General features: G+C 36.4%; 3 protein-coding genes across 4 annotated transcripts in view; 1 reads left to right on the top strand and 2 right to left on the bottom strand.

The window, feature by feature from the left end:
- Nucleotides 1-4598: 4598 nt before the first annotated feature.
- On the top strand, nt 4599-6255 carry LOC129807387 (transcriptional protein SWT1). Of its 2 annotated transcripts, none has more exons than XM_055856619.1 (2): nt 4599-4742; nt 4806-6255. In XM_055856619.1, exon 2 carries the CDS (start codon nt 4816-4818, stop codon nt 6019-6021), a length of 1206 nt encoding a protein of 401 aa, XP_055712594.1. In that variant the 5' UTR covers nt 4599-4742; nt 4806-4815; the 3' UTR covers nt 6022-6255. The 2 variants fall into 2 exon arrangements, with proteins under 2 accessions (XP_055712594.1, XP_055712595.1); XM_055856620.1 differs by having other exon boundaries at nt 4618-4716.
- Nucleotides 6256-8049: 1794 nt separating this feature from the next.
- Nucleotides 8050-12842, bottom strand: LOC129807389 (zinc finger and BTB domain-containing protein 17-like). Its single transcript, XM_055856621.1, has 4 exons — nt 12634-12842; nt 8915-9159; nt 8626-8851; nt 8050-8565 (listed from the first exon to the last, which is right to left on the bottom strand). Exons 1-4 carry the CDS (start codon nt 12762-12764, stop codon nt 8070-8072), a joined length of 1098 nt encoding a protein of 365 aa, XP_055712596.1. The 5' UTR covers nt 12765-12842; the 3' UTR covers nt 8050-8069.
- A 10624-nt stretch (nt 12843-23466) lies between these two features.
- The window catches only part of LOC129805232 (uncharacterized), a 4566-nt gene continuing 1769 nt past the window's right edge, over nt 23467-26263 (bottom strand). Inside the window, exons 3-4 of the mRNA XM_055853006.1 lie at nt 23611-26182; nt 23467-23536 (exon numbers count right to left, since the gene is read on the bottom strand). Of these exons, the coding sequence (XP_055708981.1) occupies nt 24078-26182 (2105 nt within the window). The 3' untranslated portion in view covers nt 23467-23536; nt 23611-24077. The remainder of the gene's footprint in view (nt 23537-23610; nt 26183-26263) is intronic.

The raw sequence follows: 26263 nt of genomic DNA, 5'->3' as shown, positions 1-26263 counted from the left end.
ATGACCCTGCCAACACTTCCAAATCCCACGTGATACCCAGCGCAACAATTTTTGAATGACTCGCAATACTCCGCTCTGAGCTCCAAAAAGAGATTTTCTCAATGCATTATTTTCATTTCATAACATTTTTAAAGGTCTCCCTGAAGCAATACAGCTAAAGGTACCCCCACTTTTTGGAATCACAGCGTGTGTCCCTTGCTAATTGGTCAGACAAAAATGCCTTCCGGCTATCTAATCGCCTCTATGTCCCAAGAATTTATCATACCTCTCTTACCTGAAAGTTAGCATGATTTCGCATATGTCGATCATTTCGCAACTCATCCGCAAAGTTAAACCACTTTAGCTGTTATCACAGGCTACGCGGAATGCGTCACAATCGAAGAATTGTAATGAGAATCTTGAAAAAATTAGCACAAAAAAATCGCACATCAGCAAACAAAAACAAAACAGATGATTTTGACGGTTGATTTTTTGGCGCCAAAAATAAATAGTTTCGACTTCGAGCGCCTCCATACAGAAAATATACAAAATTCTTTGGCAATTCGCGCTTTTTTTACACTGTAAAAAACTGAAAAAAATACGGCTCTGAATTCTAATCATGAACACGTTTATAATTAACCTTAATCCCGATTTAATCCTACACGTAAAAAATCGTGTAAAAAAAAAGTGTAATTTCCAAATTACCACTAGAAAAATTGTAAATTTTGATTTTTACCACTATTAAAATGGCGAATTTTGTGTAAAAAATAATTTGTGTAAAAATTTTCAGCGTGTAATTCAAACATGTATTTTTTCCCACTATTTCAAGTGGAACAGTGTCACTTAAAAAGCGAGTGATTGTGAAAAAATCCAGTGTTGAAATTTACGTGGCGTCACTTTGAGTTGCATTCTATCTGTGCATATTTTGCCTCGGATTTCTGGTCCAAAGGGCAATTTTCTGCAAGTGGTGGTCCCCACAATAACCACCCCTCGTGATCATCAGTCCTTCAGTCCAATCTCTAAGAAATACAGTGTGAAAATCTGCATGTACAGTAGACTCTCTCAAATTCGGGCATATAGGACCGAAATGTCAGCCGAATTAGACAGAAATTCGGGCGACATGTGCATATAGATATTGAGTTTACACACTCATATATAACGTAAATTGCATGAAAATCCCTCAATAATGCAAAATCACATCAAAACTAAGACAAACCATGCTAAATTTGAGCATATTTGATTCATTTGATAATCATAATCAAACTTGAAAAATGACAACAAACTTTTTTCAAATGTAACCGCTGCCCGAATTAAAAAGTAGCCCGATATTAAAAGAGCCGAATTTGCGAGAGTCTACTGTATTTCAACGGGTATTAAACTTGTCACAACTTGTCATAATTTCACATTCTATTCCCGAAATAGTCGATTTTCCTCAGTGTTTTTACCCCGTGGGGCCTACCGTGCTCTTAGAGAGTCTCAAATCCATCGCTCAGTGATTCTCCCAAGTTCCAGTGAAAGTTTGATTGAAAAACTGATTCTTTTTTTCTAATCTACAGATCTGTCACCAATATCACATCCTCCTTCCAAATAAACGAGGCAATTTGATGCTGGACGTGGAGGAATCTCGGGCGGCCATAAAAAACATTTGAAAAAAATGTGAAAAAATTGCAAAGAAATAAAATTACACGCTAGAAATTACACGTTTTTTTAATTTTACACGCTCCTTTTTACACATATTTGAAAATGACATACTGCAAATGGAAAAAACATTACGCGCTTTACATTATACGCAAAAAAATTACACGCTGAAGATTACATGTTTTAAAAATTACATTTTACCCAAAATTACCAGTATAATAGAGATGTCAAAAATTACCTACTATTATAGTGGTACTTATTTTTTACTGTGTAGATTTCTTAAATATTATGCAGTTTTCCCTCCTAATTCGCAATGTTCGCAATCCTTACACAGTAAAAAAAATTAACACTATTATAGTGTGTAATCTTTCACACCACTAAGACCACTATTATAGTATTAAATTTGGAAAAAGTGTTTAATTTAAAGTTGTTTAAGTTCAAGATGTTGAATTTGGAATTGTTGAATTTTTATGTGTAAATTCAAAAATTGTTGAATTCTGTTTATTGTTGAATTTTCTTTTCATTTCGAAGATTTTGATTTTTTTTGCCTTTTTAGACGTTTTTATTGGTTTTTCCTGTACTCGGGATCCCCCCTAATGCGAAATGATTACATCTGATGCTCGGATCTTCACGATATACTTATTATGCATGTAAATATTTGATGTTCTATATGACTTTTGCCCAATGAAAAGCATCTCGACTGAAGTATAAGTCTTAAACGGAAATTCAACTATTTTTACACAACTTTTATTTAAAAATTAAATAACTTTTGTCTGAAAATTCAACAAATTTGATTGAAATACACAAGGCTTAACACTATAATAGTGTTAATTTTTGATCATGTGACAAAAAATACTATAAAGTTGTGTATTTTTTCATACTATAATAATATGAAAAACTCTAATCATACTATAATAGTGGTAATTTTTAGAATTTGTTAAACAGTTTTAAATCACGAAACATTGTTGAAAAATTTTTATGATTATAACAGTGAGAAATTTTATACAGATCGCGATTAAATAATTAATTTATTCGATTTCACACAATTATAGTGTTAAAATTTTACACATTTTCAAATTTAACAACATTTTGAAAATTTTTCAACTATAATAGTGGTAATTTTCAATCACGTGACAATAAATTACTAAAATGTTGTGCATTTTTTAAACATTTTTAAATTAAACAACTAAAATGGTCGATCTTGCACTATTAGTATCAAATTTTACACATTTTTTTACTGTGTAGATAACCAAATCTTAAACAATTAAACTAAAAAATTTAATATTTTTCTAATTCTTTTTTGAGATTCTATTCGCAAAGCTCAAAATTTCTATATTGGCGCCACCGTTGTGAGAAGGTACGGGAATTTGTTTCAAAGTACAATCTAATCTCACATAAATTTCGTTAATTTTGAAAAAATCGTTCGAATTTGGGAGGTGAGAAATGTCAGAAATACCCCCCGAGCGTTCGAATTTAGGAGACTCTGTAGTTTCATTTTCAAAGGATTACTAGTGCATTTCAGTAGAAATATCTGCATAAAACTCACGAAAGTTATGTTTTGTGAGTGCCAGAAAATGTTAAGCCTCGTTTGAAGTGTGTCAGGAACTGACTTGGCTATGAACTAGCTTAGTCGTCTCTGGACTTTAGTTGTAAGTATGTCTAGGGCATAAGACTCTGAGAGTGTTCTTTATGAGGGGTGGTTTTAGATGACGTGCCAGAGAACAATCCGATCGACATGGTCTTATGACAGTTGTTCCTCGTCCTAGATGTGAGCGCTTTAAGAGATCATTTTCGTTCTCGGCGCCTTCTCTTTTCAACAGGCGGTCCGAATTTCTCGATGGCGTTCTTTCATGGCTTTGGCAGTCTTATCACTATGAATTCCTCGAACATATAGCATAGATGTCTTTTTTGGATGGTGCTGTACCTCTACTGTACCTGTTCTAGTGGACCTTTCCCATCCCCTGGGCTTGATAAGTTATTGCTTCAGTCCATTTTTTTTTAATCTTGCTTGGATGGGGTTGTGGACTGTCATGAAGTCCTGTTTGGAGAATCTCTCACCTCTCTCTCGCTCCATATATTGTAATTTGCGTAATTTGTAAATGCAGGACCTTATGATTTGAGCGCACAGTCTCTGTCTGGGAAGCGCCCTGGAGTTGGGATGATTTTGGTTTCTGCTGGTTCAGGTGCATCGTGTCATGGTGCTCTCCTCGTTTGACACTCTTGTTCTGGATATTTTCCTAAATCCCTGGTAAACATAGCTTAATATTTTCTTTTGATTGAGTTTGATTTATTTTTTTTCTCTTTCTTTTCTTCGTTCCGGTATTTTCTTTCTTTTGTTTTTGCTTTACTTTTTTTTGCCGCAACTCTGATATTCGAGTCCTCAATTAATTATTTTGTTTCTAACTTTTCTCTTTTTCTTTTCTTGGATTTTTCGTGTGGATTTCTGGTTTTTCTGCTACACTTTTGATGAATTCTTTATTATTATTATTTTTCTTATTCATATTTTTTCTTTGCGCTGAATTGAACTCGTTGTGACGCCACGAGCACAGTTGCTCCTGTCACATCTACCTTGAGCATATTTCCGATTATCTCTGCAATACTATTTCGTAATTGAAATTTATTTGTCTGATAAAATATAAAAGATCGTTATACAGGTTTTACACGACAAAAGACTATACAGCCTGAGAAGAAGCATTTCCGCCGTTTGGCTTTGGAGGCTGGTCATCAACGCTAAGACGGCGGCGGACGCCTGATTCATGCCTTATTGCTGCATACTTTTTGTTAATTGTATATGCTTAAGTGTAATAAATATATAATAATAATAATAATAATTTGCTATTGCATAATAATTAATAGTAATAAGATCGGAAACAGGAACAGTGAAAACAAACACCGTTTAAAAAAATTAGACTGGTATTTTTTTTTATTTTATGAGATGCCCCTTTGTATGGAAAACTTTTTGAATTAAATTTGAAAAAGGCACCCTATGTTCTTTGACAGTGTAACAACTTATTTTTCAAAGTGAAAAATTTGCTGAGCAGGCAAAGCGTCCAGGAAATCCCGTTTTTCACGAACATCGCCTTATAATCCTACAAAATTGTACGTTTAAAGCTATGCACCATCTCGTAAGTAGTCCTATTGCAAAATCCTGGTAGATGTCTTTAAGTTTCTTCCTGTAAAATCCACAGACAAAAAATCATGGAGTGGTCTGACGCATCGGCAGAATCTACAAAACTTCAGCAAAATTTGAAGCCAGTGAATGAATCCAGGAGGGAACGCTTCTTCCTTGGCCATGCGTCGACGAGAGTGTCTCCAAGAAAATCAAAAACTCCTGCCCAGGATAGACTCAGACGTCTGCAGCAAAGTCTGCAGGAAGATGTAAAGAAGTCTCCGGAGGCGACCGATGTGGCTATGAAATCTCCTTCACGACCTGCAAATTCCCAAGGGATGACCAATGTGGCTGTAAAAACGCCTCCCCGTCCTGCGAATTCTCAAGGGACGACACATGTGACTGTAAAATCTCCTCCACGACCTGTGAGTTCTGTCCAGAATCGCCTCAAAGTGGCCCAGGGCAAGCTTCCACCGTCTCAGGCGACAAAAAGAAAGGCTCAAGATGAGATGACGGAAGTTCCTGAGAAAAAACGACATGTGATGGATTCACCTCGTGCAGCTACGAAGAGGCCCAAACTCCGTGCCAGGCGTTCCTATTCAGCGAGACTGAAAAATACTCAGGCTGCAGAAACATCCAACTGGGTGAATCCTTTAAGAGTGAGATCAGCTCCAGAGTGTACCAGAACCTTGGCTGAGGATTCCGTTTCGCCGCCAAAAAAAGCAAAGCCACAACAAAATGTGATTCAAGAGGAAACGCCTACTGCAATCTCCAAAGAGAAATCCTCATGTGCATCCGGAAGCAGCGAAAGTCTCCCTGAGAATGGCGAGCAAAAGAAGGAATCGTCAAAGACATTCTTCGTGGTTGTGGATACCAATGTCTTCTGTCACAATCTCATCTTCCTGTCCAATATCCTCAATATGAATTTCGCTTCATCGGGCTATGCCACCCTCGTGATACCTTACATTGTCCTCCAGGAACTGGACAATATCAAACACAATAGTGCTGAATTGGAGGTAAGCTCCAACAAAGCCATCCAATTCATCAATGAGAAGCTGCAGAAAAGGCATCCTCAAGTCCGTGGACAGAGTGCAATCAATGAGAACAATCTCCTCATAAATGCCCTCAATCCGGACGATTCCATCATCAATTGTTGCCTCCAGATCAAAGGGACAACTGACAAAGTCATTTTGCTGTCCAATGACATTAATCTGCGCAATAAGGCCATCTGCAACCAAATCAATGCGTTTAAGCCAAAGGATCTCCGGGAAGATGTTCCCATTGAATTTCTCTGACTGAGAAATTCATCAATCAGCCTCCCAGAATTCCCGGACACCAAATTTTAAAATTTAGCAAAAATTTGCTACAAAACTTAATTCTAGCTTTTGGTGTTCACCGGAACCACCGGAACGGGCCTCCATCCTCCACCCCATTTCACTTAAATTCATCATAATTTTAAAGAAAAGAAAGGAATTTGTTACCTGAATTAATAAAAATGAAATATATTTGAATTTTATACGAGCTAAAAATTGTTTGAGAAATGAATTATAACCAGTGATAAGCCCAGATAAGCTTATGGTAGCTGTGATTCTACTGACAGCCTCGGAGTGCTTTCAACTCGAAGTGCCTGCTGCAACTCGGAATGCGTGAAAATTCGATTTTGAATTGATTTAGGTAAAATGCTCATAATTTTGTCCAGTTTCTTATTTTGGACACTGAGGATTAAATTAGACACTAAAAACAAATTGATTAAAATGATGGATTTTTATTCCAATCTTTGATAAATAATGAATTCTATCTAAATATTTATTCTTTTTGGAAGATTTTAACACTAAATACGTTAAATTGCGTCATTATTTTCTTGAGAAAAAAATTATTTTCTTCTGAGGAAATATTCAATCGGGGGTTATAAAATTATTCATTATTTATGAAAAAAATATGCTTTTTTCTTTCGAAAAAAGCATATTTTCTTCAATTTTTGCGACTAAATATTGGCATTTTTCCTGAAACAGCCATCGATGTATTATGCTCACATTCAATCACAACTATTGTAATTGATCGCGAAACTGGATTTTTCTACATAAGGTAAGGGAAGTATGTATCGGTCAGTTAAGAAAAATTCTCCATAATTTGCTTAAAATAAAAACTCTAAACCTAAACCAATTTTTGGCATTTTTAAATATGCCAATTGGAACTCTAGTATTCCATTTATATATATCTCTACATTTGATTTCTTAATATTTAGAGAAATTAATAAGAAATTGGTAAAATTGCAATCATGCATTGTGCGTATTGCATCGGCCATATGAATTCAGCCGAAGAAGATATCGGCCGAGAGTCAAGCAGGTATCGGCCAATAAATAAAAGCCTTTATAAGTAATACAAATTTAAGGATTTTTGTTATCAATTATGGATATACTTGAAGAAACACTCTCTGTCATCAACTCCGTATCAAAAGCCCACGATTGCCCAACTATTAGGACCACTTTTTAACACTTTCTACGGAGATTGTTGGTGAAGGATTCTGCATCTTCTCATTTTTCATCAAATTTCTAATCCAATCCTGGAGCTCGAACTTAAGGACAAGGAATTCAGTTTCGCCTCGATTCACGATCCTATGATCCTCCACAAGCTTAAATTGTTCTTTTTCCTACTTAATACAGGCTTACCAGTGATCTTCCTTTTGTTTGTCTTCCGGAAAGTTTATCATTCAGGGTCATTCTGGACATTCCATACTTTGCAGTCGTTTTCAAGAAGATTCTCGTGCCGTCATGGCATCCAGCATATTTTTCAATCCTTCCCTTGAATATTGCAGTTTCTAAGTAAGACATCCTTCAAGATGTTTAACATTGATAAAATGCAAAATTCACACCGGGGAAATTCTTTTTCACAACAAAAACATAACCGACATAACGTCTACTGCTTGCGTAAATGACATCGAAATGCGATGAAAAATGGCTGATAAAATCTGTATACTTGGAACAAAACGTACTTCTTCTCAATTAACAAATTAATTCCGATTATGCATAGCGAGACAACTAAAAAGTGTTCTGATACTAAAAAACAATTTGATACTAAAATGAAAATTTCAAGAAATCAAAAACCAAAAATCTAAATCTGACAATATCGGTTGGAAAATGAGCTGCCCAGAGTGAAGAATCAAAATGGATTAAAAACTTCGACGATTCAAAATGGCGACTTTTAGGTATGCATGAACGAAATGAGATGACTGAGAAGGAATGATGTAACTTAAATTCTGGATATCCTTTCTATTACTTGCTTTGGCATGTATCAAATTGTTACCGTTCAAAAGCCTGAAATTCTTAATCATATTTTCGTATATTTAATTTGTAATTTTTTTCTTCATATCTTGTAAGTATGACTCCATCTGGCACTCCACAAAGAACACTTTTGCAATTCTCTTGGGCTGTTCAGATTCAGACTGGCCAATCTCTTCGATTTCAGAACTTTGAGGTTCCTCTTGGACACTGAGTGGTTCCACTGAAATTTTTGCAGCTGGCAGTGTATTATTGCTGTCCTCAGTTGTGTTTCCATTGTTCTTATGCTTTTTATGTACTTGAGAATGCGCTGCGAGCCCTGGCTTTGTATTAAAGGGCCTCTGGCAAACTTCGCAGTGAAATAATTTTGAGCAGACACTGAAATGTTTACTTAGTTCATCATGAGATTTGAACTCAGTGCCGCAATAGGTGCATGCAATTGGCTTCTTAGCAATGTGTTTTCCTAGGAGATGAGCAGACATAAGGACTCTCCTTGCGAACCTTTTATCACAGAATGGACAAATATGTTCCACCTTATAAGTATCTTCATCCACTACTGAACTGCAAAAGCATACAAAAGACATTAATGTCGTATTCCCGAAAGGATATTTGGATACTCACGTGACATGATTCTCCAGAATATGATCGTGAGTCTCTATTTCATTTGAAAATTTCTCATAACAAATTCCACATTCATAGCGTATCTGAGGTGAATACTTGAGTGCAGAGCGTTTGTGTGCAGAAGAATTTTGTTTTAACAGTTGATTTTTTATAGGAATTATCGTAACTTTATTTGGGTTTGATTGTAAAAGTGATGGTACGAGTTTTACTATGTTAGACGGTCGTCCTAAAAAAGATCCAAGGCATTTAAAGATGACACGAAAACGTTGATTTCTTTTTATTAAGTTACCTTGTTTAAGAAGAGATCGAACTGGCATCTCAATTGTTTCGGGGTGCATTTTTTTAAAGTGAGTTCGCCTTATTTGATACGAAGTATATTTCTTCTCACATATTGAACACTTAAATTTCTTTCTAGACTTTACTCCTACTACAGGTTTCTTACGGCGCTTTTGTTTCTTATTACTGAATTGTTCTTGTGGTTCAACATCTTTACCCAACTCCGGTTTTATATCTGCCTTATCACTGGGAAGATCCCTGTTAAAAATTAAATAATCACATAGAAAAACCCTAGATTTGTAATAAAAGTATTTATTAAATCATTTTTCTGGTAGGATCGGAAGCGAAGTTAGTGTTAGGCGCAAGCTATCATAATACACTGATGAATTGAAATGTCTTATTCCCTCTTCCTTTCATTTCAAAGGGTCATGGGTCCCACTCTGCGAAGTACATCCTCTTCATAATAACTTTCTCTCCCGAATTATATGCCTAAGTTGAAATTTTTCGATCTTTATAGAAGTAGGTCTCAAAAAACTCACACCCGAGGCGCATAAAGCCCTTACAAAGTGAACAAAGTGTTCAAAACCAAACATTACCAAAGACAAACTGGGGAAAACAAAAGTGTAAAAAACAAAGTGGAAAAAACGAAGATTCCGCTAACCAGTAATCTCTGACATACGCACTATATATATATATATATATATATATCTATTTTAGTTTAGAAGGTTTTAAGATCGTAAGACTTGTCTAACAGGCGGACGGACGATAGGAAAAGTTTTTTAGTTACCCATACGGGAAACTGCAGCAGTGCTCAAGTCCCTCCTAAATATCTCGAAAGAGTTCATCCACCCATTCTCGGTAGATTTCAAGCAGTAAAAACTAACTAAGAGTTGGCTGTGTGGCGGGTGGCGTCTACAGATGGGACTAGGCGAATTTTGTAAGTAATGATAAAGGATAAAAAAAAACTGCCGAGACTTTGAAACCTGAAAACTTTGATGACATGGAACTCCCCTTGCGGTCGATTTGTGAATTTATGTATACCATCGTTTTACAAGGTTTTTCGAGACCTTTCGATTGAGTGTTCACCGAGTAAACATATTATACTTCTTCAAGGAAAATAATATTTTTATTATCAGCGAATTTTTCTTCCTGATTGTTTAAAAGTAGCGAATAGGAAAGATTTCCTTTTCTTATGTTCCTTCTTTTCCTCTTTAAATTTTACTGCTGTCGGATTTCTTTTTCTTTCTGGTAAGATCCATATTGCATACTTTCTCGTCTTGTTGGATTAAAAATACAACACGGAGTAAGTTTTCTTTCTGGTTTAAAAATACCAATCAAGAATTTGATTTAAAAGAATTAAAAAAAAACATTTTTCCTCTTCCTGGTTTAAAAATACTAATTGGAGAATTTTTTGTGGATTACAATACCAATCATGAAAATTCGTGGAAGTATTCTTGTGATAAAAATTTATTGATATTCCTTCTGTAAAAAACGGTAAGCCTTCTTTAAGATTTTCGATTTTGATTTCGACATATTTTACAAACCTGCACATCAGTGGAAATTTTCTCAAAAAAAACTTCTTCGGCTGAAGTAACGTTTGACTACAATAACGGCGTGTTATACATATTAAAACACGTGATCAGTTTTGTCAATATGAATTTTAATTTACTTTTTAAAATTTTACTTTGAAATGTTTGGAAAAATATTTTATAATTAAAAAAATTAAAAGCTTGTGAAAACAATAATTGTAGGTACTTTACCGTATAGAGTAAAAAAAGTCATGCTTAAATTTAAAAAATAAATATTTTCTATACAATAAAAAAAGATTGGATTTTTTATCATAAGTAATCATTATCATCAACATGTAATTTCCAAATTTTGGCAAAATTTGAGGAAGAACACAATTTATTAAAAATATAAGAAAAAAGTCGCATAACTCCTACAATCCCTTATGCGTTTTATTCATTTTTTTCATATGTTTTAGAGGACCAACGGATATGCTACTTTAGGTGATTGATGCCATAGGACAGAAGATATGACATTCCAAAGTTGCATTTGGTTTTTGGTCTGTAACTTCAAAACTACTAGACCAAATATAAACATTAATATATGAAAATGTAACGTCTCGATCCGCTCTATAACTTTGTAGAATATTAAAAAATCGTTAAACCTCCGCTGGTGGCGCTAAAATCGCTTTGAAAGTTTTGACCTTGAAATTTTGACAGTTACAATTTTCCATTTTTTATCATTTTTGGGTATGTTATAGAGCTCATTGAGACCTTTCCAACGACTATTTACTCATCAAAATCTAATAAAAAATGGCAGAAATATGAACAAAAAACAAAAATTTTTATAAAAAAAAGTGAAGGCAGCAGTAAAATTTAAAGAGGAAAAGAAGGAACTGAAGAAAAGAAAATTTTTCCCATTTTCTACTTTTGAACAATCAGAAAGAAAAATTCGCTGATATTAAAAATACAGTAGACTCTCGCTTATCCGTGGAGCGGGACCGAAATGTCACACGGATTTTGAGAGTGATACACATCAAATTGTTTGAAATCTAACGATTTTTTCGTTTACATTGCAAATTTATGGAGTGAATTCTGATCTGACTGAATCGACATTCTCTCTAAACATGCGTACTGTCCAAAAAAGTTACAATGAGAAAGAATTAACAGTAGAGAGAGCACATTTGCTTTAACAAAAAAACCCAAAACGGGGAAAATATGTCAACAAAATTTTTAAAATTCAACTGTCTCACGGATTTTTTTATGTCACCCGGAAAAAGAGTCCACGGATAAGCGAGAGTCTACTGTATGTATTATTTTCCTTGAAGAAGTATAATATGTTTACTCGGATGATCTATGACATTACCATGAAGGTGTATCCCATGAAAGGGTTCTGACGTTCATCAGTATCTCACGAACCAAGCTTGAACATAATTAAAACGCATTTTAAGGTCAAAGAAAAATAGCAACAAGTGTTAAAAGAAACTTTCATATAATAAGAAATTCATTACTATCAATAGTCACAATGACTACTTCTAATGGCCGCACAGTAAAAAGCCAGTGGCTGGTTAACTTTCTATATCTATATGGACCCTACTTACATGCCAAGTTTCGTCCCAATCCGAGGGAGACAGTTGGGTTCCTTCCCTTGTGAGTATATTCTCAAGGATCAGCCTATGTCTATTTTCGGCATAGTAGGCTTTTCAGGCCATTGAGACTGACTGACAGTGTTCCCTGTCAACCAATTCCCCACACGGCGGGCATCAGAACTACTATCAGTAAAAGGCCTTGCTTGAAGAGAGAGGGGTGGGAAGTATGGATTGAAAAGGGAATCCACCACCCGGGTTTCTATATTTCGCTATCAGGTGGAAAATCGCAACATAGGAATTAATTACTTCATTTTTATTACTGCCCCAATTTTTCCTGAATTCGTGATAGAGTAGCGCGACTCATTTTGACAAAGTTTAAGCCCGATCGGAAAAATGACATTTTGTCATGACAATGTCATCTGGGCGGAGCCTAAAAAATTACTGTTACCGATAGATACCGATTTTACGAAAAAAAATAGTCCATTTATTCACAACCGTTGCACGTGGACTTCCCCAAATTCCCCGGCCAGACTTACAAAAATTATCATATCGGAATAGTGATATCTAGATAATGACAATAGCAGTGACTCGAAAAAAACACGTTTCTCATGCATTTTTTGTCAATCAGAGAGACTTACTGTTCCCAACTCGCGTGTCCTTCGTATTGAGGGCTAGAGGACTTCTCAACAGAATACTCCTCCTTTACAACTACATCCGCCAGTATCAATTCCTCGCTTTCATCCTCCGTTTTTACTTGAACCGCTTCCATATCGCTTAAGTTCAAAATAAAACTGCACAGCACAATCCACTTGTTTACGTTTTTGCGGCGAAATTCAACTGTCAAAAATTCGCTGCGCACATTCTTCCTTTTCGCTCAACGGAATTTTTTGTTCAAATTCATTCTTTTAGACGAGAATTTTTGTTCGAAAAGGAAATCCCTGCGCTTTTTGTTTTCTATTCTTTTTTTTTAATAAAATTTCTTATTACAAGTGAAAATAAACTATCTATCTTCTTTAATAAAAACTTTCTTTTATAAGGTGACAAGATTTTAATATAATAATGACCGTCTTTCCTCTCTTTAAATTTCCGGACAATTGCTGTTGCTTTTTTCTTAAATTAGAAAGGCAAACAAATATATTTTATATTTCATTTTTTCTTAATGGGATACAAATCATAGATTATTTCTTCCAATTTCTGTCTCGCCCGAAATCCACGTTCAATATTATTATCAAATCTCTGCAGAGTGGCAATATTTTTAAGCAATAATTGAAGATGTTTTTCTAAAGCATTTTCAGCCGAATTTTCAATTTTAGGTCCCTCCTCTTGTGACTCGCTCTTAGAATTTTCTTCCGGTAACTCCAAAACTTCTTTCTCTGTCACAGTTGCCTCATCGCAGTTCAAAATAATCCTGATATCATCCTCAGTGAGATCACAATCCATGACATTCGCATACTGAAGGATATCTTGGGTGAGATCCTCAATTATATCACTATGCACTTCACTGGAACTTGGAAGAATTTTTCCCCATACACCAGCGAGTGCATTTTGGGTCACTTGACCCCAGGATACTCTCACAATTTCGATCACATCGGCACCTCCCTGAAGCTGGCCGAAGGCCAGCCGAACGCGGGTTTGTGTCTTGGCTAAGAAAAACCGTTGCAAATTCAAATATTTTTTGTGTGTCTCGGCTAAAAAACACTGAGAAAAATTGAAATAATTATATAATAATGAAAAGAAAATTGCGGAAAATCTGTTTTTCATTGAAAATTATGGTGTGTGTCTTGGCTAAAAAGAAATTGATATGTACAATTTCCCAACTTTTTCTCTCTGAAAATTCTTTACGAACATAAAAAAATTTTGAACGAGTTCTCTGGTAAGTAACCATTTCAAAGGATTTATTTTTCCTAACAAATCTCTTTGTTTCCTGGACTGATCATCCTGGATGTGATACATGTATGCAAGTTTAAAGAAAAGTCGTGTTTCACCAATGGTTTCCTTCTACTAAATTTTTCCCTACGGGGTTGCCATTTATCTCACTACCCAAAATAGATAGCCCACTAAATCCCCAATAAAATGTACCATGTGCCATGCCTGACAAATCCTTTGTTTCCTGGACAGATCATCCTGGATGTGATACATGTATGCAAGTTCAAAGAAAAGTCGTGTTTCACCAATGGTTTCCTTCTACTAAATTTTTCCCTACGGGGTTGTCATTTATCTCACTACCCAAAATAGATAGCCCACTAAATCCCCAATAAAATGTACCATGTTCCATGCCTGACAAATCCTTTGTTTCCTGGACAGATCATCCTGGATGTGATACATGTATGCAAGTTCAAAGAAAAGTCGTGTTTCACCAATAGTTTCCTTCTGCTCAATTTTACCCTACGGGGTTGTCATTTATCTCACTACCCAAAATAGATAGCCCACTAAATCCCCAATAAAATGTACCATGTGCCATGCCTGACAAATCCTTTGTTTCCTGGACAGATCATCCTGGATGTGATACATGTATGCAAGTTCAAAGAAAAGTCGTGTTTCACCAATGGTTTCCTTCTACTAAATTTTTCCCTACGGGGTTGTCATTTATCTCACTACCCAAAATAGATAGCCCACTAAATCCCCAATAAAATGTACCATGTGCCATGCCTGACAAATCCTTTGTTTCCTGGACAGATCATCCTGGATGTGATACATGTATGCAAGTTCAAAGAAAAGTCGTGTTTCACCAATAGTTTCCTTCTACTAAATTTTTCCCTACGGGGTTGTCATTTATCTCACTACCCAAAATAGATAGCCCACTAAATCCCCAATAAAATGTACCATGTGCCATGCCTGACAAATCCTTTGTTTCCTGGACAGATCATCCTGGATGTGATACATGTATGCAAGTTCAAAGAAAAGTCGTGTTTCACCAATGGTTTCCTTCTACTAAATTTTTCCCTACGGGGTTGTCATTTATCTCACTACCCAAAATAGATAGCCCACTAAATCCCCAATAAAATGTACCATGTGCCATGCCTGACAAATCCTTTGTTTCCTGGACAGATCATTCTGGATGTGATACATGTATGCAAGTTCAAAGAAAAGTCGTGTTTCACCAATAGTTTCCTTCTACTAAATTTTACCTTACGGGGTTGCTGCAGATGTGACATCCCAAAATAAGTAGCCCACTTCATCCTGAACATGATCTACCATGCGTCATATGCGAAGGAATTCTGACTTCCGGTTTATGAGCCCATGAGTCATATGAGAGATCGACGCCGAGAAATTTTCGGCGGCTGCGGCTAAAATTTTAAAAATGTCTACGGCTCGCTGCGCGCCGCCGCGCCAGCCGAGGATATCGGCTGCGGCTCAACCAGGCGCGCTGGATTTTTTTTCATATTTTTCGATTACAACCACTATTATACACCGATTGTCCTCAAAATTAGAATATTTTTTGCTAGAATTACAAAATTATAAATAGAAAACGTTTAGTAGCAATCAAAGCTTTTAAAGGAAAACCTATCAATTTTAGAATTGAGCATGACATTTGCCTATTACTAATAAAAAAACGCACAATAAAGTAAAAGGTGAATTTCATTGGCATGTGATAAGGAAAATAATTTTATCTGAATGGCAAAATGTCCGAAAATTTCCCAAAATGGGGCAAATTGAAACAAAACTGAAATTATTTCAGAAGAGAACAAAAAATGCATTTTTACTTACTCCAAAATATTTGTAATCAGGAAACATTGGACAAAACTTATCAAAACTGACATTTAACTTTTTAGATGAGCTCTTCGAAAACATGAGATATATTCACTTAGCATAGAAAATTTACTGCTTTATAACTTCCGAAAATATGATTTTCGAGTCATTTTATATCGATTCTCAAATGTACTGCGGAAAATATTGTTGTGATGTGTAACTTATTACATTTTTCTCTTGACAAAATGTTCAATTGATATAATTTTACAAAAAATATATATTCTACAATTTCGAGATGTTCTTCTACTTTACACTTCTACTTTAGAATTTTAATGCGATTCACATTGATGATCGCTAATAAACATACTAAGGGGTAATTTGCAAATTTGAATCACTAAATATTTAGGATTTGATCTACCCAAAATCTTTTCTAAATAGGATTGAATTAATTTCAATAGAATATGGTGGTAGATTTATTGAAAATCTGAAGATAGAAATTCTTAGTGATTTTTAGTAATTAATATTTGATTTTATCTCCTCATAATGTAAATTATTTATTAGAGCAGTAGCCTTAATATTTTATATATTTAGGACTTACTTCAGAACTTTTGTAAGATAAATACTAGAAACCATCTGAGTTGATTGTAGAAGCACTTCACCTAATTTTGGAAATTCCATGATTGATTTTAGAGGTTCTCTTAAATCAATTAGAAAACACTGGAATATGACCACTCATCACAAATACACTTGATTTTAGAAGTTTTCAGTTTGATTTTTATAAGTTTCCCAGAGTCAATCTAAAAACAAGTTTATTTATTTTTAAAACACCTCATAATTTGTTGATATTTTTTTTTGTAGAAACAGTTGGTCGGAATATCCGATTTTAATAGTAAAAGCAAACTTATTAAGCAAAAGAATCATGACAGGGTAAAATAAATCAATTCAGAGCCTGACCCAAAAATAGGAACATTTTTAATTAGAACAGCGGACCATCAAACCTAATATTTAGTAAAACTATTTTTCACTTTTCTTTGTAAAAATTTTGCACATATATTGCATCGCATCTTAAACAAATTTGCTCGTAATTCTTGTATTTTCGGCGAATATTATGAAATATGTATATTTAGATAGCTTTAAACGCACAATTTCGAAATATATCAAAGTGATAAGTCAATTCTCCGTAAGAAAAAACTTACCTTTAGGTTACAGTGCCTTTATACAAAAACGTATAGAAAAATTAATGTCGAGATGCCCCTGAACTAAAACTTATTAATGTGAATGGAATTTAGATTTATCTGGAACACGAAGAATCCGATAATAAGATTGCAACAGAGAAATTATTGTAAATGGAAATTTAGTACTGTGTTTATTAATGAAAAATTCTATATTTTTATATGGAGTTGTGAAGAATTTCCATTTGGATCATGTTCCAAATTACGTTATTTTACCCTACTACATAAAGAGAAACTTTAATTCAAAAAAGGATTTTTAAAAGCAATCCTTTTGCGGATGAGCCAATTTATCTGTTTTTACTCATCTAAGAAATTTCTAATTCTAAAACCTTAAATCTATACTAAAAAGGATTAAATTTAGTAAAAGAATAGTGGAATAATTTTACAAAAAAAGTATTGGCAAATAACATGTCGTAAAAACCATGCATTAGGGGAATTTTAAATGTCACTTTTTGGTTGTCAAATTAATAAGCCCACATTTCTTAAATATTAAAAAGTTAAGATTTTGCACAAAAGAGCCACAGCTTCACTATAATAGGGTCAATAATATATTTAAAAAAGTCGCACAGCTCAAGGTAGTATGATGTTGTAAAAACATCCTCAGAGCTCATGCTCAAAACTAATAAATAAATAAATAAACTTGTTTTTAGATTGACTCTGAGAAACTTATAAAAATCAAACTGAAAACTTCTAAAATCAAGTGTATTTGTGATGAGTGGTCATATTCCAGTGTTTTCTAATTGATTTAAGAGAACCTCTAAAATCAATCATGGAATTTCCAAAATTAGGTGAAGTGCTTCTACAATCAACTCAGATGGTTTCTAGTATTTATCTTACAAAAGTTCTGAAGTAAGTCCTAAATATATAAAATATTAAGGCTACTGCTCTAATAAATAATTTACATTATGAGGAGATAAAATCAAATATTAATTACTAAAAATCACTAAGAATTTCTATCTTCAGATTTTCAATAAATCTACCACCATATTCTATTGAAATTAATTCAATCCTATTTAGAAAAGATTTTGGGTAGATCAAATCCTAAATATTTAGTGATTCAAATTTGCAAATTACCCCTTAGTATGTTTATTAGCGATCATCAATGTGAATCGCATTAAAATTCTAAAGTAGAAGTGTAAAGTAGAAGAACATCTCGAAATTGTAGAATATATATTTTTTGTAAAATTATATCAATTGAACATTTTGTCAAGAGAAAAATGTAATAAGTTACACATCACAACAATATTTTCTGCAGTACATTTGAGAATCGATATAAAATGACTCGAAAATCATATTTTCGGAAGTTGTAAAGCAGTAAATTTTCTATGCTAAGTGAATATATCTCATGTTTTCGAAGAGCTCATCTAAAAAGTTAAATGTCAGTTTTGATAAGTTTTGTCCAATGTTTCCTGATTACAAATATTTTGGAGTAAGTAAAAATGCATTTTTTGTTCTCTTCTGAAATAATTTCAGTTTTGTTTCAATTTGCCCCATTTTGGGAAATTTTCGGACATTTTGCCATTCAGATAAAATTATTTTCCTTATCACATGCCAATGAAATTCACCTTTTACTTTATTGTGCGTTAGTAATAGGCAAATGTCATGCTCAATTCTAAAATTGATAGGTTTTCCTTTAAAAGCTTTGATTGCTACTAAACGTTTTCTATTTATAATTTTGTAATTCTAGCAAAAAATATTCTAATTTTGAGGACAATCGGTGTATAATAGTGATTGTAATCGAAAAATATGAAAAAAATCCGGCGCGCCTGGTTGAGCCGCAGCCGATATCCTCGGCTGGCGCGCCGGCGCGCAGCGAGCCGTAGACATTTTTAAAATTTTAGCCGCAGCCGCCGAAAATTTCTCGGCGTCGATCTCTCATATGACTCATGGGCTCATAAACCGGAAGTAAGAATTCCTTCGCACATGACGCATGGTAGATCATGTTCAGGATGAAGTGGGCTACTTATTTTGGGATGTCACATCTGCAGCAACCCCGTAGGAGAAAATTGGAAGAATTAACTATTTAGTAGAAATGGATTCTCATTGAGTTTTTCTTACATGGGTCAGAGTCATGGGCTTATAAACCGGAAGTCAGAATTCCTTCGCATATGACGCATGGTAGATCATGTTCAGGATGAAGTGGGCTATTTATTTTAGGATGTCACATCTGCATCAACCCCGTAGGAGAAAATTGGAAGAATTAACTATTTAGTAGAAATGGATTCTCATTGAGTTTTTCTTACATGGGTCAGAGTCATGGGCTTATAAACCGGAAGTCAGAATTCCTTCGCATATGACGCATGGTAGATCATGTTCAGGATGAAGTGGGCTATTTATTTTAGGATGTCACATCTGCATCAACCCCGTAGGAGAAAATTGGAAGAATTAACTATTTAGTAGAAATGGATTCTCATTGAGTTTTTCTTACATGGGTCAGAGTCATGGGCTTATAAACCGGAAGTCAGAATTCCTTCGCATATGACGCATGGTAGATCATGTTCAGGATGAAGTGGGCTATTTATTTTAGGATGTCACATCTGCAGCAACCCCGTAGGAGAAAATTGGAAGAATTAACTATTTAGTAGAAATGGATTCACATTGAGTTTTTCTTACATGGGTCAGAGTCATGGGCTTATAAACCGGAAGTCAGAATTCCTTCGCATATGACGCATGGTAGATCATGTTCAGGATGAAGTGGGCTATTTATTTTAGGATGTCACATCTGCATCAACCCCGTAGGAGAAAATTGGAAGAATTAACTATTTAGTAGAAATGGATTCTCATTGAGTTTTTCTTACATGGGTCAGAGTCATGGGCTTATAAACCGGAAGTCAGAATTCCTTCGCACATGACGCATGGTAGATCATGTTCAGGATGAAGTGGGCTATTTATTTTAGGATGTCACATCTGCAGCAACCCCGTAGGAGAAAATTGGAAGAATTAACTATTTAGTAGAAATGGATTCTCATTGAGTTTTTCTTACATGGGTCAGAGTCATGGGCTTATAAACCGGAAGTCAGAATTCCTTCGCATATGACGCATGGTAGATCATGTTCAGGATGAAGTGGGCTATTTATTTTAGGATGTCACATCTGCATCAACCCCGTAGGAGAAAATTGGAAGAATTAACTATTTAGTAGAAATGGATTCTCATTGAGTTTTTCTTACATGGGTCAGAGTCATGGGCTTATAAACCGGAAGTCAGAATTCCTTCGCATATGACGCATGGTAGATCATGTTCAGGATGAAGTGGGCTATTTATTTTGGGATGTCACATCTGCATCAACCCCGTAGGAGAAAATTGGAAGAATTAACTATTTAGTAGAAATGGATTCTCATTGAGTTTTTCTTACATGGGTCAGAGTCATGGGCTTATAAACCGGAAGTCAGAATTCCTTCGCACATGACGCATGGTAGATCATGTTCAGGATGAAGTGGGCTATTTATTTTAGGATGTCACATCTGCAGCAACCCCGTAGGAGAAAATTGGAAGAATTAACTATTTAGTAGAAATGGATTCTCATTGAGTTTTTCTTACATGGGTCAGAGTCATGGGCTTATAAACCGGAAGTCAGAATTCCTTCGCATATGACGCATGGTAGATCATGTTCAGGATGAAGTGGGCTATTTATTTTAGGATGTCACATCTGCATCAACCCCGTAGGAGAAAATTGGAAGAATTAACTATTTAGTAGAAATGGATTCTCATTGAGTTTTTCTTACATGGGTCAGAGTCATGGGCTTATAAACCGGAAGTCAGAATTCCTTCGCATATGACGCATGGTAGATCATGTTCAGGATGAAGTGGGCTATTTATTTTAGGATGTCACATCTGCAGCAACCCCGTAGGAGAAAATTGGAAGAATTAACTATTTAGTAGAAATGGATTCACATTGAGTTTTTCTTACATGGGTCAGAGTCATGGGCTTATAAACCGGAAGTCAGAATTCCTTCGCATATGACGCATGGTAGATCATGTTCAGGATGAAGTGGGCTATTTATTTTAGGATGTCACATCTGCATCAACCCCGTAGGAGAAAATTGGAAGAATTAACTATTTAGTAGAAATGGATTCTCATTGAGTTTTTCTTACATGGGTCAGAGTCATGGGCTTATAAACCGGAAGTCAGAATTCCTTCGCACATGACGCATGGTAGATCATGTTCAGGATGAAGTGGGCTATTTATTTTAGGATGTCACATCTGCAGCAACCCCGTAGGAGAAAATTGGAAGAATTAACTATTTAGTAGAAATGGATTCTCATTGAGTTTTTCTTACATGGGTCAGAGTCATGGGCTTATAAACCGGAAGTCAGAATTCCTTCGCATATGACGCATGGTAGATCATGTTCAGGATGAAGTGGGCTATTTATTTTAGGATGTCACATCTGCATCAACCCCGTAGGAGAAAATTGGAAGAATTAACTATTTAGTAGAAATGGATTCTCATTGAGTTTTTCTTACATGGGTCAGAGTCATGGGCTTATAAACCGGAAGTCAGAATTCCTTCGCATATGACGCATGGTAGATCATGTTCAGGATGAAGTGGGCTATTTATTTTGGGATGTCACATCTGCATCAACCCCGTAGGAGAAAATTGGAAGAATTAACTATTTAGTAGAAATGGATTCTCATTGAGTTTTTCTTACATGGGTCAGAGTCATGGGCTTATAAACCGGAAGTCAGAATTCCTTCGCACATGACGCATGGTAGATCATGTTCAGGATGAAGTGGGCTATTTATTTTAGGATGTCACATCTGCAGCAACCCCGTAGGAGAAAATTGGAAGAATTAACTATTTAGTAGAAATGGATTCTCATTGAGTTTTTCTTACATGGGTCAGAGTCATGGGCTTATAAACCGGAAGTCAGAATTCCTTCGCATATGACGCATGGTAGATCATGTTCAGGATGAAGTGGGCTACTTATTTTGGGATGTCACATCTGCAGCAACCCCGTAGGAGAAAATTGGAAGAATTAACTATTTAGTAGAAATGGATTCTCATTGAGTTTTTCTTACATGGGTCAGAGTCATGGGCTTATAAACCGGAAGTCAGAATTCCTTCGCACATGACGCATTGTAGATCATGTTCAGGATGAAGTGGGCTATTTATTTTGGGATGTCACATCTGCATCAACCCCGTAGGAGAAAATTGGAAGAATTAACTATTTAGTAGAAATGGATTCTCATTGAGTTTTTCTTACATGGGTCAGAGTCATGGGCTTATAAACCGGAAGTCAGAATTCCTTCGCATATGACGCATGGTAGATCATGTTCAGGATGAAGTGGGCTACTTATTTTGGGATGTCACATCTGCAGCAACCCCGTAGGAGAAAATTGATTCTTTGATATGTTTGCTAATTTTCTTCATTGGATTTAGGAAAATACATGTAAATGTGATTATTACTGAGTTTTTTCAACTCCTACCTAGTGGTATCAATTAAGTGGATCAGGATATTTTGTTTGAAATTTGTATCTTTATGAATTATGTTTTGAAAGAAAATATTGGAAAATATGAGAGAAAATATTTTATTTTAGCCAAGACACGCACCTTAATTTTCATTTAAATGAAGTTTTTCCTGAATTTTCATTTCATTTTCCTGCATTTATTTTAATTTTTCTCAGTGTTTTTTAGTCAAGACACAAAAAAATATTTGAATTTGCAACGGTTTTTCTTAGCCAAGTCACAAACCCGCATTCGGCTGGCCTTCGGCCAGCTTCAGGGAGGTGATGCGATGAACTTTTTTTCCTCATTAACACGTTTTAGGTGTAAATATATAGGGTAAATCGTGGAAAGCGAGACACTTAAGAAAAAATCCAATTTCAAATCCATTTTTAGACTGAATAAATAATTATTTTTTACCATTTTTTTGTATCATGGGATTCTTTGACAAATATTTTAACAGAATCTTAACAGTTGTTATTAAATATTGCAACCGAATAATCGGAAAATTCACGAAAATTAAAAAATAACACATTTTGAAAAGATGGACAAAATTTTGGAAAGTTGGACAAAAACTTTTGGAAAGTTGGACATAGTGATATTAATGACAAAATATCATACAAAATATGTAGATAATCAAATCTTGAGGGTTTTCTCTGTATACTTGCACATTTGATGGTTATGCTAATCCCTCCTTTATGTCCGGGTAACAGTTGAGGAACGCTAATTACCAAGAACTACCCGGACGTCCAACCAAAAAGAGGTTCTGTAAATTTCACAGACGCCTCGCGCTGTCCAGCAGTTATAACTTTAAAGCGGATGCAATTTTTAGCACATTTCAATTTCCCATCCGCCCAAGTCCTTTTCCACTTGCTTTGGGAGTTCTGTAGAGGCTCCTATTTGTCTTTCTCCAGGAGTTTTTGCGATATTTACTATACATTCTGTCAGAAAAAGTGGTCTTCGGAATCTGGAAATCCTTGCAGCCTTTTCCAGGAGATTTTCTCCTTATCAGCTGCTAACTGCTGTTGCAACTATTTCTCCGGATACTTAAGGATCTTTGTTTCCCTTGTGAACATGATTTCACTGCACAATGTTGCAAACCTTTGGGAAAAATATGTGAAAGCTCTATTAGAATCAGCAAACTCCCAATAAGAATATATTTCCCTGGTGCAGTTACCTTCAAATAAAACAGTGGCAGAGCATTAGCACAGAGATTCTCACTATCTATAGGGCCGGGAAGGCGTACAATACCTTTAGGAGGGAAGAGAGATTGGTTAAGGAATGTATTTGGCGAGAAGGATTAAAAAATTTTCCTTTTTCCGCCAAGAAGCAATCTCTTCCCTTTGTGGTGGGTCACCTCGTGGTGGATCTTGGCCCCTTTTTCTCGAAATCACTCGAAACTCAAGCTTTTCCTCCTGGATTTTCACTGTCCCCCGATCAGCTGATGTTTCCACTCCACAAAACAACTTTTTAACAATTTACAAATTTTATTTCCACTTAATTAATTATAAATTTTTCCTCAAATTTTAATTTTTCACACCAATCACCAAATTTGCACAGAGAACATGAAGAAAGAACTAACAGTAACATGGGAGAAAGTCCAAGAGTGAAGAGATGATAGAAGGAGAAAATCCCACTAATATCGATATCATCCTCCATCTCTCTTTTGATCGATATTTTGAATCTGCTTCTCTTATTAACGGTCACTTCTTCTTATTTTACACTAAAACCCCAACATCCTCCCCGGTCTGGACGTGCGCCTCCTGGTGCAGTCCAGAAGAGTCTTCTGTAGATTGGGGAAGTCTGGCGATTTTCGTTATTGGACGTTTGTACACTCCTCTTGAAGTCCTCACTGAGACCACTCTCACCCTGCCGTCAGTGCCAGGATGGATGGTTTTCACTTGTCCGAGCACCCACTTCGAACCCTCTCTCGTCTCATCCAGGAGTAAGATCACTTCATCTACCTTTAAATTCTCTCGAGCGATCTTCCATCGCGGTCTTTGTTGGAGGGTGTTGAGGTAGTGAAGTCTCCATTTTCTCCCAAACTCCTGCACCCGTCTTTGACAATGTTGCCAGTATGAGAGACGATTTTCTGGAATGTGTGACAGGTCCGGGTCCGGTGGAGCGTTTCCAGGGGCTCCCACCAAGAAATGGCCAGGTGTGAGATAGTCCCTCTCGTTGGGATCATCGGACAGCAGACACAGAGGTCGGCTGTTTAGGACGGATTCTATTTGACATAGAATAGTGTGGAACTCTTCATAGGAGAGAGCAGAAGATGTCGTGGCACGAACCAAGTGGTACTTGGTGCTCTTCACGCAGGCCTCCCACAAACCTCCATGGTGGGGAGAGGCAGGAGGATTGAAATGCCACGTGATACCATCATCCTGAGTGCGGTTCACAATCTCCTGTTGTGCCGCTTCCTGATTGAAGAGTCGGATAAGCTCGTTTGCAGCACCCTCGAAATTTTTCCCGCAGTCAGAATAGATATGTCGAGGAGTACTTCTTCTGGCTGCGAACCGTCTGAAGGCGGCTAGAAATGCTTCCGTTGAAAGCGAAGACACTAACTCGAGGTGTGCTGCCTTCGTTGCCATGCAAACGAAGATGGCAATGTAGACTTTCTGGGTTCCAGATTTCCGGGACCGTGCTCCCCGGGTCGCGGAAGAGATCATGTTGAGCGGGCCGGCGAAGTCTACACCAGTTGCTTGGAAGGGCCGATACAAATTTACCCTATGGTCGGGTAGATCACCCATTAATTGGTCCAAAGGTTTGGGCTTCTTCAGGTAGCACTTCAGGCAATCGTGCACAACTCTCTTGGCAAGATTTCGACCAGCTATTGGCCAGAACTTCTGGCGAACGGAAGCCAATAAGAGTGTAGGAGGAGCGTGCAACTGTTTGGAATGCTCATGACGCACGATTCTATAAGTGAGTAGGGATCTTGGGAGCAATACTGGGTGTCTGGTCGAGAAGGGCTCATCCGCATTCTTGAGTCTTCCACCAACTCTGATAATGCCATCTCTATCCAAGAATAGAGCAAGACTCTGAAGCGACTTCCACTCACGTGAGAGCGCCTCACTCCTTTCCAGCTGAGCACAAACCTCCGGAAGAGAGCTTTGTTGGTCCATCTTAATGAGGAAAAGGAGTGCTCTCTCCATCTCGTCAGCTGTAATGGCTAAATTGGTCTTGGGAAGCGGACGAGGACCTTTATAGGTAAATCTCAGGCAGTATGCAACGATCCGTTGGACTTTGAGAATAGATGAGAACATTCGAAGTAGATCTCCAAAGACAAACTCCTTCGCCTTGATCAGAAAACAATTGGCCTCAGGACAGGCAGTGGGATTGAAGGGTGGTGGCCATGATCTCTCTGGACATCTAATCCATTCAGGACCCTCAAACCATAAACTATTGTCCATGAGCTGTGAAGGAGAGACACCACGAGAAATTATGTCTGCAGGATTTTCTTCAGACACTACGTGGCGCCACTGATCAGGTGAAGAATGTTTCCGGATACGCTGAACACGATGGGCTACAAATACCTTGTAGGATTGTGGAGGGCTGTGGATCCAGTGCAGGACAATCGTGGAGTCAGTCCAGAAATGGATTGCATCTGGTCCAACAGCATCAGTGAACTTGGCAATGGTTTCAGCTGCTAAGGTAGCACCACACAACTCTAACTTCGGTATAGTGAGTTGGCTCAATGGAGCTACTCGGGACTTGGCAAGCAACAATCTCGCACAGGATTCATCTCCGGAGCCAGTCACAATGTACACTGCAACTCCATAGACCCGTGTACTGGCATCGCAGAAAGTGTGAAGCTCAACACGATCTGGAGATTGGAAGCAAGAAATCCAGCGCGGAATGCTGACATCTTTGATAGTTTGGAGACGAAGAACAAAGTCCTTCCATC

The sequence above is a fragment of the Phlebotomus papatasi genome, chromosome 3 (genome assembly GCF_024763615.1).
Source record: "Phlebotomus papatasi isolate M1 chromosome 3, Ppap_2.1, whole genome shotgun sequence".
Lineage (NCBI taxonomy): Eukaryota > Metazoa > Arthropoda > Insecta > Diptera > Psychodidae > Phlebotomus > Phlebotomus papatasi.
Note: the sequence above shows the minus strand (reverse complement) of the source record. Positions and strands in the feature narration are given on the sequence as shown.

Bases quoted from the DNA above. Each gene is read 5' to 3' on its own strand.
- LOC129807387 (XM_055856619.1), top strand. From the start codon at position 4,816: ATGGAGTGGTCTGACGCATCGGCAGAATCTACAAAACTTCAGCAAAAT.
- LOC129807389 (XM_055856621.1), bottom strand. From the start codon at position 12,764: ATGGAAGCGGTTCAAGTAAAAACGGAGGATGAAAGCGAGGAATTGATA. The intron at 9,160-12,633 runs GTAAGTCTCTCT...AATTTTTAACAG, and splicing joins GGACACGCGAGTTGGGAACA to GGATCTTCCCAGTGATAAGG. The intron at 8,566-8,625 runs GTGAGTATCCAA...ATGCTTTTGCAG, and splicing joins ATTCTGGAGAATCATGTCAC to TTCAGTAGTGGATGAAGATA.